Below are 14,084 nucleotides of genomic sequence, written 5' to 3' on the forward strand. Positions count from 1 at the left end.
AATTGTCGCTGATTATGGGCTGCCAAGGCGGATTTTCGTCCAAGTCGTGTTTGGAAGATGTGTGCAAGTCTAGTTTACTTGGAGTTCACTTCAACTAAGAAAAATGTTTTGGTGAATGGCTATGGATTTCTCACTACCATAAATGGACATTGAGGGACAGTTGGTCGTCGTTTTGGTAGCTGCTGTTGGTCAAACAAACCATTTTATTGCCCCGACTACATTATCTCACACCCTTCAACTTAAGTGGGAAAACAAAAACACTGTCAGAGCCTAATAGGAATTTTGTTCAGTATACTTCGTCAAAAAAAACAGTATCACTATTAAAAAGCATGAATATTTTTATTAGTGGACATGAAAAGTACACTTTTGTAGTGCATTGGTTCTTCCTACAAAAGTAGTACCATATTATTATTCAGACATTGAAACTGACCATATGATATTCATTATTTTATTAAAGAGGTTTCAGTCTTAAGTAAATCATGTTGACTACAGTAACTTACTGGGGTCTCTGGCAGCACAGTGGCTCGCACTGTAACAGCCTCAGAGAGTCATACACAGGGTTCGTATTGTGGCATTCACTTCAGTCTTAACGTCTGGTTACCCCCTACTTCACTCTAATGACGTGCAAATGAAGACGATATAACTTCCTAAACAGCCTATGGGTTATAATCGCTGTCTGTGTACAAACAGGAGTATCCTTCAATTCAGGAAGTACATATTGTGTTTACTTGAAATTAACTACAAGATACTTTTTTGGACTACTAGATATATTGGTCTTGGTTTAATGTTTTTGTACTGCTGTAAGAACATACAACCTTTATATATATTTTTTTAAACAGGTTTGTGCGTAAACCCACTTGCAACAACCCTTGTCATTGACTTCAACAGCACTTAAACATCAAGTTCTCCAGTCAGGACCACAGACTAACATTGACCTATGGCCAGGATGGATTTAAGTCCAGTACACACTGGAAATTGAAGTGCAACTCTGGTGTACGCCGTCATTCCTGGCACACGATCACGGGAGAATGCAAGGGAGCACCAGTAGAAAATGAGGTACAAAACACAATAAGGGGAACTATCTGGGAACTATCTAGACACCACAAGTACCTTGGACCTAAAAACAAACACTGACTAACAGATTCTGTTAGTCTGTATTACATGAGGCACTCAGCCATGCAAATAATGAAAAAAAAAAAAATACAAAACATTGATAAATAAATCATTGGAGTAAACAAAAGCTACAATTCTGAAGCGTGTGTCACAGCAGTAGAATAATTCCTATATTTTTACGATAACTAGCAAGGCACTTGATGTGTACACTTGGTCCAACATAGTGGAATGAATAATGTCCTGCTTTTCCTAAAAACAATTTCAAGTATGGACGACTACATAATAAACTCCCAAGCAGAAAATTGTTTCACCGCATTGGGAGAACTCCTCTGAAAAATATTGTCTTAAGAGGTTGACAATACAAACACTACTCTGGTTTCAGTCATTTGTTTTACAAAAAATTATATATATTTGTGTTTCCTAGTGGCCAGGCACGAAACATGTCTTGTTCATGATTAAAGTGTTGCGGAAGTGGTTCAGTCAACAATTATTTTTGTAGGAATATGTTTTATCCCTACTTCATGTTCGCCCCGTCACTATCGTCAATGTTTGTTCTCTTACAAAAATGTAATCAGCAGCGGAGGCTACAGTAACCCCCCCTCACTCCATGTCTCCATCTTCCCTTAATGTCCGTCCGTCCGTCCGTCCTTCCTTCCTCAAGCCCCTCACGCGTCGCTGTGTACCTCGAAGAGGTTATGGTGCCCCGGGGGCAGCGGTCCATGTACAAAAGCCACATTTATCACTTGAGTTCCTCGTCCTCGTCCCCTGGCTCGTGGTCTCGGTCGTCCTTGACTATCCCCTCGTCGATGCTCTCCAGCCTGAGTCTCTGGCCGTCCAGGTAGCGCGGCCGGGCGGCGGCCGACCGGCTGGTGAACATCCCCGCCAGGAGGCTGGAGTCGTCCCCAAAGAGGACCAGCTTAGCGTCGCTTTCGATGGCTTTGGCCAGGCCCGCGGCGAAGCTGTCCAGGGACTTGTGGATCTCTGCGTGCACCTGGAGCGTGGAGGGGAGGGTGCTTTCTGCTTGGGAGACAAACGGAAGTTAAACGGTTGGAATAGCGACGTTCCAGTGCGAGATCACCTACATTTGTTCGCATTGCATGGACTTATGGCTGTGTAGAAGCTACAGTTAATTCAGATTTGATGTTGATTTTTGTTTATGAGGCTCGAAAAACTGAATAGATTGTGATTGCCTGTGGTTAAAGTTTGAACTTTCAGATTCAGGCCACTTAGTGAGCAGTATGGTGTTGACAGAGCATGCATGTCCAGGAGTTTGTCCGTCCCCCTGTAATCGACACTCCTTTGTTCCCGGGAAATGACGGGTACCTTTGGAATGCTCCACCTGGTCCTCAAAGGTAACGGAGCTCCGCCTCTTCCCGGACGTGTTGCCGTGGGAGGGGGGATGGGAGGAGCCGTCGGCGGAGAAGTCATCAAGCAGCATCACGTCCGTACCTTAGGGAATGAAAAAGACTCGGGTTGCTCGAGATGACAAAACATATTCCACACTATTGCTCTATTGTGAATAGAGCAAATTATGTGTTGACTTGACCTCAATTATCTACTTCAAGACATGAGCTATGAAGCTTAAAACATGGACACGATGACCATCACTGCTGTGGGAATACAATATATCGTCCAGTGATGTCGTCTTCATATGTTAAGCTAAATTAATTACGATAATGATTATTAACCAACACAGGGCGGAATTTACTCATGCATTTCCTTCATTCTTCTAGTGTCCGTCTCCTTCCTGCGTGCGACACTTACAAGAGTCCTGAGTGAAACTGAAGCCGGTGTCTCCCGTGCTGCTCCCAGGGGCCAGCAGCTGTCCTCCAGCCAGCATGGCCGTCAGGTGGGGGGACATCCCTAGGTCTGGAGCACACACAGAACACGCGTCACATCAGCGCTCCATCGGAGCGACGACAAAAATCATAAAGTGCCTTCAAACTGAAAGTATTAATAATGAAGTAGTTTAGCCGTTGCTTTCATCCAAGGTAATGTAATATCCAAGGTCATTTAATTTAGGACCAGCTAGGGCGGCGGCATCTTGCTAGTCCTAGCATGCGTCCATACAGGTAGACAGGTGGACATCGGGGATCCCCTCACCGGTGATCCGGTTGGAGATGCTGAAGAGGCGCGAGGTCCGCTGGCGCGTGGCGAAGGGCTCTCGGTAGTAGCGGTCGCCGAAGCACATGCCCAGCAGCTCCTTCCGCACCGTCTTGTTCCACAGGCCGTAGATGAGCGGGTGGCACACGGCGCTGCAGAACGACAGCCAGGCCACCAGCGTGCCCACCGTCTGGGAGGCCGCCTCCGGCCCCCACACGGCGTCGCAGCACACCGCCACCACGTAGGGGCCCCAGGTCACCAGGAAGGTGCCGATCACCACCAGGATGGTGACCAGGGCCTTGCACTGGCTGCCCGCGTACACCAGGCTGCGGCGGCTGCCGTTGCTGCCCGTCGACGTGCTCGAGTTCTTGCGGCCGCTCTTCTGGCTGCCGCCACCGCCGCCGCCGCCCGACTCGTCCTCGGCCACCACCACGGTGCCGCAGTGCACCTTGCGGGCCTTGGTGCGCGCCACGCGGAAGATCACGCCGTAGCAGCCCAGCATGGCCAGGAAGGAGGGCAGGCTGCACCACGTGACCCAGAAGGCCGTGTAGCCGCGGTCCCGGTGCCAGGACGCCACGCAGGTCCGCTTGGCGCAGTCGAACTCGAAGGACGACCAGCCGAAGAGCGGCGGGAGGCAGGCCACGAGGGAGTGCAGCCACACGTAGACGATCACCACCACCGCCCGGTTCCCCGTGATCTTCATGGGGTAGATCATGGGGTAGAGGACGGCGTAGTACCTGAGGGCCAGCATCGTGTTTGCGTTACAACTCGGGTCAAATAAGACAGCAGGGTAGTGGTGTTCACGGGCACTTGTGTGATGTTGTATTGTTCCGGTGGTATTATTACAATTGGCTAATTATTTATTGGCCAATTAAATCATAGCATATGGTTTAAGGTGATTTGTAGCTCGCACATGAAACAATGAATGTACACACAACTCTTTGACGTGTTGAAACTATCCATGTTTCAACACGATCACCACGTGAAGGACCCATATTGATTATAGGTACATCGCACGCGGCACATGTACAAGTTCAATATGTTATCATATTGAACACAACAGTAAGAGCAAGAGAAAAAAACGCAGACTAAATTAAATAATAAGATGTGGAAACTAAAATGTGTTGATTGTGAGTGCAGTATGTGGCAGGAGTGGTACAACAACGTTGGGCCGTTCTCTTCTCGCTCCCTCGTCACATGGAAGGTGGCCACTAAACCCCAACAAATGCAGCATTCAACAGTAATTCAGGACAACATGCACGGCCACTTTAACCCTATACACCTAGGCCTTTATAATGGCCCTTTTGTTGTGAGCTGTTGGCGCGGTCTTCTCCTAAACACTTTGTTAATCTGGATTAGCCTCTTTGCCTTTTTTCTGCTCCGAAAATCCTGAATACATTTCACTAAATGTAAGAACACATTGTGTTTCATTAACTCCAGTCCTTGTGAGAAACAATCCATCAGCAACACGTTTCAAACTATTAAAAGGTATTAACAGGAAATATGTTCTCACTGTAAACACATTTCTAGTTGCTTGTAAGAAACTATGTCCATCAAAATCTCATCAAAACAACCATTCATCCCCATGGCTCCCCCATCAGAATTCCTAACTAAAAGCAGTGCACTGCACTGTATATATTACTAGGTTGATTTACGTTTTGCATTGAAAAGGTATTTATTCTATTAATACCTTGCTATTTCAGCATTTTCTTACCCTTATCAACATTGGTAAAAAAAGAAAAGAAAAAGGTGTTACCCACTTGTATTGTAATGTATAACATTTAATTGTGCCTTATTTTGTACCCTCGGGTTCAAACCAGATTCTGGTTCATTGTTTCAGACAAGGCATCATCATAAGCTGTACATTGAGTTCATTAAAGAGCAAAAGTAAAAAGAACGTCCATAAAAAAGACATTTCATCATGCCTTTCCCCAATAGTCATTTGTTTTTGGCACTGTTGTAACTGGGCACTGACCTGTCGATAGCTATCGCCCCCAGCGTGAGCATGCTGGCAGAGCTGATGAGCATGTAGAGCAGTGCGGTGAAGTTGCACCAGACCACACCGAACACCCATTCCCTCTTCGCGGAGCTCACCGCCACGAAAGGCAGTACCAACACGGAGAGCAGCAAGTTGGACAGCGTCAGGCTGAATACGAACTTGTTGCTGGGCGTCAGCAGGTATGGCCTGCGATACAGGGTCCCCACAATCAGGAGGTTTCCCAGGAAAGCCAGGAGTGTGATGGTCACAATGCTGACCGTCTCCAACACCGCCTGGCCCTCATTATTCCCCAGTGCGGTACAGTTCCGACTGGTATTCATGGTGAGAGGCAGGGCCACTGGAGATGTGAAGGCATAGTAGTACTCTGGTAGGAGTCAACAGGGGGAGAAAGGGTATGTGATGAAAGGCCAGTTGGTTATCGGTGAAAAGGTATCCCAAACAGTGGTGCTATAAACCTACTGAGGCTGTTACAATGCAAAATAATGTCAACCTACGCATGCGTTGATTGTCACGGGAATATAATAAACTCATATGTGGCTTAACGACTGCCCCTGTTACTCACAAATCTACCACGTTACACTATTAGTATTTAAAATCATAAAAGGGCTTTTTGGGACATCCGAGTGTTGGTGAAATGTGCAAAATATCAGATTCGCTCCAGGCAATATAAAGAAGCGTTGCACACGGGCAATCCAGTCTGTAAAACCCCGTTATAAACACCCGTTATGTATCCGCGACGTCTCGTTTTGTCACGCACCGGAGCCCACTCACCCAACCTGGCTCAAACATAAAGTAAGTTAGCATAGCTTAGCGGAGAAAACTTTCTCCATTGTCCCTAAAAGAGAAATCTCGAGCCCTTACTTACCGGTACGGGGGAAACAACGGTACGGGTCAGTATTCGTCCATTTAAATGTACGTTTCCCATTCTACTCGTTTCCCTCGGCAGCAGAACCATGTGAGTCGCGGTTGGACTTTGAGCACGGTCTCTAAGCCATCGTAGTGACTCGTAGTTTAGTAGAAAACCAGCTGCGGTGCAATGGCGTCGCTCCCACCCCCAACTCTTCACCTCACCCAGCGGATCCCCTGAAGAGTGGTGGGTGGTCTGGGATGACATGTAGTCATTCGCCTTGTTTTGGTTTAAACCTGGACGTTAGGCAATGTAGCATTTCATGGGTGTATGGTTAACTGCGGTTTACTTTTTGTGAGTGTACTTTTGGTACTTCATATTGGGAATAGTTACCGATATGAACTTCAACGCAGCCCGTGGGGTGGAATGCTGCTTCATTGAATGTGTCAGAAGTTATTGTTTTAACAGATAGACGTCTTATCCGAGGCGTATTGTGTTTGGTGAATGAAATTTGGTTTCTCTGGACCACCTAGGTAGACCAAAGCTTCCCGCAAATACTCGTCACTCCCAATCCGCCAATCTCAGCGGAGGGATGTGGTCGTCATTAGTTTATATTCCTCACCCATCCACCAGATGTCACGGATGCACCTCTTGAGAAACCAAAGAGCAGCTTAAAAAGTTACTAGGCTAAGAAAAGTTTATTATAGTGGTATTTATAGGAACATCATGATGCTAATGTATTGATACATTATTAGAAATCCCAACCATCTCAATGGAAATGAAAATAATTTAATACCTTTACAAAAAGTCTTTAAAAATTCTTAACTTTAATAAATTGATAACGCAAAACAGTGAGAATAATCATCTAGTCTTCCCTCAAAATGTAAACATTAACAGTGTAACGTTGAGGCTAAAACCTTGGCATTTTAGTCTGTGGGGTGTAGTCAACCAGCAGAGAGACCATAAGACCCTAGAAGAAGAAGAAAAAGTGTTGTCGTTAAAAAAGGTATTTTACTGGGGAATAATTATAGTTGTTAATGCATTACATCAAAACGTAGTTTGGCAGACATTACGAAATGTAGGTTTGAAAATGGAACCAACTGGTTAATGAGCCTGATCTGCAGTAAAACTCACCATGATGGTCCACTTCCTGTTCTCGGCCTCAGGGAAGACCAGGGAGCGGGGGGAGTAGAACACCTCGTCATCCACCTCCTCTTGTTTACGAGGGAGACAGTGCAGGAAGGTCCAGTCTGGATTGGCCATACTTCCTGTCTGGTGTGGGTCAAACCACAACAAGAGGACGGCTATAAACCTCTAATCAAAGTGGGGGCTGTTGGTTTTCTATTTGGCGTTTCCTAGTGTTATCGGGACTGAGGTGGTTACCTTATTGGTGATCTGGTAGCCATGGAAGTCTTTTAGCCTCTTCTTCTTCTCCTCTTCCTGTCCCATGCTGACCCAGGTGTCAGTGACCAGAACATCGCTGCCTTTTGCTGCCTCCATCGGGTCAGAGGTCATAACTAACTGGGTGCCGTGCTGAGGGGAAATATGACAGTATTTTACACGATTATTTTTACAAACTTGATCCCATATTTTGCAACACACTTGACAAACAGCAGCTAATGGCTATTAATGTGCGTGTTTCTGTGTTTGTTACCATACCAATTTGGAGAGTCGTTGTGCCTCCTGAACCACGCTGGCTTCTGGCCCATAACCCTGAGAGTGACATACAGAATGACGGTTTACTTTTCCACCACAAGTCATGTCTGTCCATTATTGCCCCCTGTCAGTCCATTATGGCCATTATGACCCATTGCAGTCTTAATCACTACCCATGGGGGCTGCCATAAACATATGGCCTGTGAAGCACTTGAGACTGCGCCTGTGATTAAGGGCTATACAACAATTCTTTACTCGATCGACATGTATGACATCCGAATAGATTACCTACCATACTCTTCTCCATCATAATCAGGGCATATATGTTACAAGAATTAGACAAACTTAAAAAAACTCCCACAATCACATAAAGGCGAAGGAACCTTGGGGGTGGCGATCCTAAGATGGACGCCGAGTTTGGCCGCGGTCATCATGAAGGAGTGGAGCACGTTGTTTCCATCTCCGATCCAGCTCACCGTCAGACCGTCCAGTTTCCCATAATGCTCCTGTAATTAAACTGGTAAGTGGCAGGATAGGAGCGACCTCGGCGTGGCTACCCCCGTCTGCTACCCGATTCCCTGTATGCGTACCCACCGGATGTCAACGTTTTTTTTACGGAACCCAGTAATTATACATCCATGAGCTGTAATTTCACAATCACTTTGGATAAAACCAAATTGAGTGACTAAATAAATCTGAATGACAACCAAAAACACATATTTGCTAAAATGAAATGTAGGCTAGTCAATTATTTAGTTGGCAAGGCACCTGCAAGGTCAGAAAGTCAGCCAGGATCTGGATCGGGTGGTAAAGATCACACAGGCCGTTAACGATGGGTATGGTGGCTTCTTTCTCCAGCTCTTCCAATGTAGAGTGGCTGTACACTCTGGCCAGCACGATGTCACACAGCCCAGAGAGGACCCTGCAACGATAAGCCATAAAGCTTGGTTACTTTTCCAGCTCCATCAAGCGCAAGATTTTCATTAGACTGGGAAACACGGCCATTATCTGTCCAAACTAAAACAAGAAATACAAGCTTAAATTCTCGATGGCAAACGTTAGTGGGGAGTTGACGTCAACTCACCACTGTGACCCGAAACATTGTGACATTCTTTGTACATTTGACGCACGTTGTGAACTTAAAACCAAGAAACGGGAAGGTGATAAGATTAAGGTAACGTTTTTGTGGAGGGGGTTCGGTAATTTTAGGACATTTCAAGTTCACTCATCTTTTTGTCTATGTCTTATCTGTCCATTATGTTGGATTCCTTATGTGCAAATTTAATCATTTAGACAGCATTTTTACCTCCACACAATTCTAACCTTTATGGCTTCACTTCAATCCCTAGCATACAACATGGACAAAAGTCAGTAGTCAGTTGACTAAATATAACCATGTCGATGGATAGTTGGACGTATGGATGCAACGTGTATAGAGATACCTTGCGGTATCTGTAGAGCTCTCGTTGACACCGAGATGGATGTCTTGGGAGGTGAGGAAACACGGGTGACCTCCCAGAAGAGCAAAACCTATAAGGGATGCCATGCAACCAAACAGGTTTAGTGTTAGAAAAAAAACTGTTTTTTTAATTTGCTTGATAAACAAACAAACAAGAACAATTCAATACAGGCCTATTAATTGTTGCATGTATGTGTGCAGCGTATGTGTTCACAAGATTAGCACATAAAGAGATGTTTTTGTAATGTGCAACAGAGAGTTGCCCCTCAGCACTTCTATTGTGTATGAACGGGGGCCACAGTTGCCTGAGGGATTTCAGACGGATATACTGGAGAGCACACATTTGAAGGGCCACATTTTGACCAAACTACGTGGAATAAGAATGGCAAACCCAGGCCCCCGATCTGACACCTGTTTCAGTGGACATTCTGGTTCGGGTGCTCCTCTTCTCAAATATCATGGCAATCGATTTCCCTTTTAGAAGAGGAAGGTACTAAAATAGAGAAATGGGAGTCACCATGATTTGCCAAAAATGCGACAAAAAAACGAATGAACATATTTAATATGAAGTGAACATTTCAGGAAGACAACTTATTTTGTTTGCTACCTGGTTTTCCTTTTTGATCCTGTGTTTCAAATCCCCCGACACCCACAGAAGTCTCTTGATTTCATCTGAATTAAAATCTTTCAGTGTGAGCAAACTGCGCCCCTTTAGATTCACTGAACCCAAGCACGCTGCGCCAACACTGGAAGTAAACAAACAAAGTAGGCAAGTTATTCCCTGTTATATTATTGACTGCTTATCTTTTCCTTGATTATTACCGTAATGATAAAGTTATCTGCTCGCCTTAGCTATTTAAAGCACTGTATTATCTCTTACCTAAGTCCCCTCGCGTGGATTGTTTGAACATGTTTCAAACTTTTGCAAATGGAAGGGCTTATAACTAAAACTTTAGCCATTTTAAAACTCATTGAGTTGTGTATGGCAGGCTGCTAGCAAAGTTAGCAAAGTCTTTCAGAATGGGTGTTGGATTTCTGCACAACACACTGCATGCTTCAACATGCGTGGCCTCTGCGTCAAGTAAACACGCCCATAGGGCGTGTCTCTTTGACAGGCTCTATTTGGAAACTTCACGACCTATATTTAATTAAGCTTAAAGATGAATTCTATGAATCTATCTGGAAATAAACGAGTAATGTAACACAGTTCAAACAGTACCCTGAAGCCACAATCACAAGATAAATGCCTTATTTTTAATATCTCCTGTATTCCAATTTCCTCCAGCGATTTTCCGTTTGGCAAATAATGTATACATTTGAGAATTTTATATTTCTAGAGAATGTGGAAAAAGGTTTCATATTTTAAATAAGGAAAGCTAAGAGATTGGAATGAGCTTCATGTTTAATCCGTGTTTTATACACACGCTGAAACTCAAAAGATCCTCAGATTTTCCTCAGAAATTTGATCTTTTAGGACTGTCGACTACCACTGCAATTTTACTAGTGATGCTAAGAAAAAGTTCAGTAGTTTTATTTAAAATAATTTCTATGACACGAATGAATAAAAAAGCATTTACAGAGAAAAGTTTTGTGGACATGCATTTCTTAATTAGGCGACATTGACTAACTCTTGCTTCCAAGTGTATTTATTATGGTGTGTTGGGACGACAGAGAGCGTGTCTAATAGGCGAATGTATGCATAGCATATGAGAAATACTACCGCAACCACTATTGAATGGCTGCTGTCTTGACCACTGTAGGGCTTGACCACTTTATTTTGGCCCGCCCCCTCTGACGTTTCATTCATTCACCTGGTGGCCTTGTGGCGGGTTATTGGTGAACTGGGATATGATTATAGAGTGGAAATGACAGGGGAGACCGATATCGACATTCCCGGTGAGAGCATTGTCCTCTGATACCATATACATTTAGCAGCCTATCCGTATACTATCGATGGCTAGTCTACGGTTTGGTGTGTTAAAGCTGTTGCTATTTCTGTCTTGCTGCTGCGACTTAAACGGCTAGAGATCTGACAGGTTGGGTTAGGATTTAGTCAATTTGTACGCTTATTTCCCCGTTAGGTCATTTAACAATTTATTTTCCGTTTGTAAGGACGAACATGCCTCGGATTTAAAATTTCCCATGTGTTAAAATCTAACCCAACGTTCTCCTCAGAAAAAGGTGCCATCTTCACTTTTGGAAAGAGCAATTTTGCTGATAATGTTCAAAGTAAATTCTGGCTGAAAAACGACCATGCTGTGAAAATAGCTTGTGGGGAAGACCACACTGCTGTCATCACAGGTAGGCTGTATGACAGGGAGAATATATCCTCCCTGTCTGTAGGATCTAATACTAATGTCTTCTATTTGTGGTGATTCCCTCCCCATGCTATAATATATTGTATAACTGAATCCTGAATAATATATATCATCTTATGAAACCTCACTTTTTGATAAGATATCTTCCCCTCTGGCATTGGGGATGAAGAAACTCACCACTAAATAATGCATCATCAAGTTTTGAGTTATAAAGTGAAATCCTATCATAAATAATGTTATACAACTGTTCTTAAGTCTGCCCATATCCCTTACAGATAAAGGAAGACTGTTAATGTTGGGTTGTAATGACTGGGGCCAACTCGGACTGGGACAGCAGAGAGCTGCTTTCACACCTACCTTTGTTAAAGGTCTGCAAAAACTAAAAGCATATATATCAGCAATTGTTTTATTTTAAAGCAGTTTGATGTGAGTACTTGACATCGTGTATGTTGTATGCTTTTTGTATATTTTTAGCTTCCAAGTCAGAGAGGTTGAAGCTTGTAGCGTGTGGAAGGGATCACACCATCATCTGTACCTGTGAGAGAAAGTTACAATATTATTTCCTACTCTTTTTAATAGTGCAGAAAGGCTCTCAACATTTATCTGTGGTTTTCTATTTTTTGATTGGTTGTGGAGAATAGGTGAAAAGAAGTTGCGTGATTTCAATGATATGCAGATTTCTCTGAAATTGTGGCAGTTAACCAAATCACTCGGGAACCTCCAGTTTTTATTTCAAATTCATCATACCATCAAAACTGATTGCAGAATAGATATAGGAATCAAACCAGCATGAGTATTTTAGAACAATCAAGTGCTTCTAAATCACAACAAAAGCATACAAAAAAAACAAGAGTACTCAAATCATCATCATTCAAATCATTTTCAGCAACCACTGAGCTGGAAAACATCCATATAACTGGTACTGTTAGTCGGCCTGTATTACACCGTTATTGTTCGGAGCATACAAGTTGTTTCCATGTATTGGGTTAGAGGACGGGGGCGTATGTCATAACACGGTTATGGTCTGTTCACAGGGGGTGGGAGTGTGTACGTCACAGGACGCAACCAGAAGGGCCAACTGGGCCTGGGTCACCGTGACGACACCACACTCTTTCAGCTGATGCCGCCGTTCTGTGACCACGCACCTATCAAGATGCTTTCTGCAGGCTGTAACACCTCTGCCGCCTTGACAGGTAAGAGAAGGGGAGAACAATGTTTCCTCCCACCGGTCAGCTGTACTTCTTTCTCTTTGCATCACCGTGTGTCATCACTGAGGCTGTAGCCTTACTTACCCCGGCCTTTCGTCCCCTGCTCCGTGTCACCACTGGCAGAGGACGGTAGGGTGTTTGTGTGGGGGGACAACTCGGTGGGCCAAATCGGTCTGGGGGGGGAGCGCTTCGCCCTGGAGCCCAGTGAACTCTCTGTGGGGCCACCGGCGACATGGGTGTCCTGTGGTGGCCACCACTCTGCCTTAGTCACAGGTACTTACACACACGTGCACACGCATGCACAGACAGACAGACAGACGGACAGACAGACAGACGGACGGACGGACGGACGGACGGACGGACGGACGGACGGACGGACAGACAGACAGACAGACCGAATGACCGACCGAATGACCGACTGACTGACAAATTAGCGTGTGCATATGCAAGCCGGATTTTCTAACACCAGTTTTCCATTTTTATTTGAGTGAAGAAAAATATGGAGCAAACCTCCTGGATGACATGAATGCATAATCTGTCGTGTGGTGCGGTTTGTTGCCTCAGCCAATGGAGATCTGTACACATTCGGTGAGAGTGCCAACGGAAGACTGGGTCTTTACCCGGAGCAACTGACCAATCACAGAGAGCCACAGCGGGTGCTGGCCATTCCAGAGCCGGTCATTCAGGTGTCCTGCGGAGGAGAACACACCGTGGTCCTTGCTGGTACGATACAGGACGACTGCTGCTTCACAAATAGACTGTAAAATGAAAAAAAGGTTCCTATATGTTTTAGCACCAGAATATAACATAACAGGAACTGACGTAAGAGTAACGTAATGCAGTTCATTATCTTTAATGTCCTCCCTATAATTAAACAAATCAATACTTATTATTAGCTTATAATCCAAACGGCTTCTCATTTCTCTTCTGCTTTTCTATCTTCTACTCTGCGTTTTCCAGAGGAGGAGGTGTACACGTTTGGCCGAGGTCAGTACGGCCAGCTCGGCCAGGGAACCTTTCTGTTTGCCGCGGATTTGCCCAAAGCGCTGCAGCTCTTCCACCACGGCGGCGTCTGCCAGGTCACATGTGGACAGGCCCACACGGCTCTCATCACCAGTGAGCAATACATTACTCTCACAACGTGCGCTCCTCATATCATAGAAATAAATATAACACAAGAAGGGTTGCTGTATCGTGGATCTTGGAACGACTGTGCACGATGCACGATGCACCTTCATGCGGTGAAAATATTCTCTTCCATTCAGCGCATCTGTAAGATTACATTCCTATTCCTTTTCCGTGCAAATCTTTTGAATAGGTTTTGAATAATCGTTTTATTTTGCCTGTTTGGCAAATATACCCGTGCTTCGGAACCAAAGCA

At 44.7% G+C, this 14,084-nt stretch overlaps 3 protein-coding genes across 4 annotated transcripts in view; 1 reads left to right on the plus strand and 2 right to left on the minus strand.

The window, feature by feature from the left end:
* Positions 1 to 320: 320 nt before the first annotated feature.
* Positions 321 to 6,734, minus strand: gpr161a (G protein-coupled receptor 161a). Of its 2 annotated transcripts, none has more exons than XM_060040248.1 (6): positions 6,081 to 6,734; positions 5,192 to 5,579; positions 3,217 to 3,953; positions 2,878 to 2,982; positions 2,437 to 2,562; positions 321 to 2,130 (listed from the first exon to the last, which is right to left on the minus strand). In XM_060040248.1, exons 2-6 carry the CDS (start codon positions 5,533 to 5,535, stop codon positions 1,853 to 1,855), a joined length of 1,590 nt encoding a protein of 529 aa, XP_059896231.1. In that variant the 5' UTR covers positions 5,536 to 5,579; positions 6,081 to 6,734; the 3' UTR covers positions 321 to 1,852. The 2 variants fall into 2 exon arrangements, with proteins under 2 accessions (XP_059896231.1, XP_059896230.1); XM_060040247.1 differs by having other exon boundaries at positions 321 to 2,133.
* Positions 6,735 to 6,870: 136 nt separating this feature from the next.
* On the minus strand, positions 6,871 to 10,256 carry otc (ornithine transcarbamylase). Its single transcript, XM_060040249.1, has 10 exons — positions 10,058 to 10,256; positions 9,785 to 9,923; positions 9,589 to 9,670; positions 9,161 to 9,248; positions 8,487 to 8,640; positions 8,102 to 8,224; positions 7,722 to 7,775; positions 7,446 to 7,595; positions 7,197 to 7,334; positions 6,871 to 7,032 (listed from the first exon to the last, which is right to left on the minus strand). The coding sequence occupies exons 1-10, from the start codon at positions 10,147 to 10,149 to the stop codon at positions 6,973 to 6,975; spliced, it is 1,080 nt and encodes a 359-aa protein (XP_059896232.1). The 5' UTR covers positions 10,150 to 10,256; the 3' UTR covers positions 6,871 to 6,972.
* A 723-nt stretch (positions 10,257 to 10,979) lies between these two features.
* LOC132448764 (nestin-like) overlaps positions 10,980 to 14,084 on the plus strand; it is an 11,710-nt gene continuing 8,605 nt past the window's right edge. The window contains exons 1-8 of the mRNA XM_060040283.1: positions 10,980 to 11,073; positions 11,353 to 11,478; positions 11,771 to 11,863; positions 11,970 to 12,032; positions 12,530 to 12,688; positions 12,827 to 12,976; positions 13,268 to 13,426; positions 13,664 to 13,819. Coding sequence (XP_059896266.1) covers positions 11,043 to 11,073; positions 11,353 to 11,478; positions 11,771 to 11,863; positions 11,970 to 12,032; positions 12,530 to 12,688; positions 12,827 to 12,976; positions 13,268 to 13,426; positions 13,664 to 13,819 — 937 coding nt within the window. The 5' untranslated portion in view covers positions 10,980 to 11,042. The remainder of the gene's footprint in view (positions 11,074 to 11,352; positions 11,479 to 11,770; positions 11,864 to 11,969; positions 12,033 to 12,529; positions 12,689 to 12,826; positions 12,977 to 13,267; positions 13,427 to 13,663; positions 13,820 to 14,084) is intronic.

Source organism: Gadus macrocephalus, chromosome 20 (assembly GCF_031168955.1).
Source record: "Gadus macrocephalus chromosome 20, ASM3116895v1".
Taxonomy (NCBI): Eukaryota; Metazoa; Chordata; class Actinopteri; order Gadiformes; family Gadidae; genus Gadus; species Gadus macrocephalus.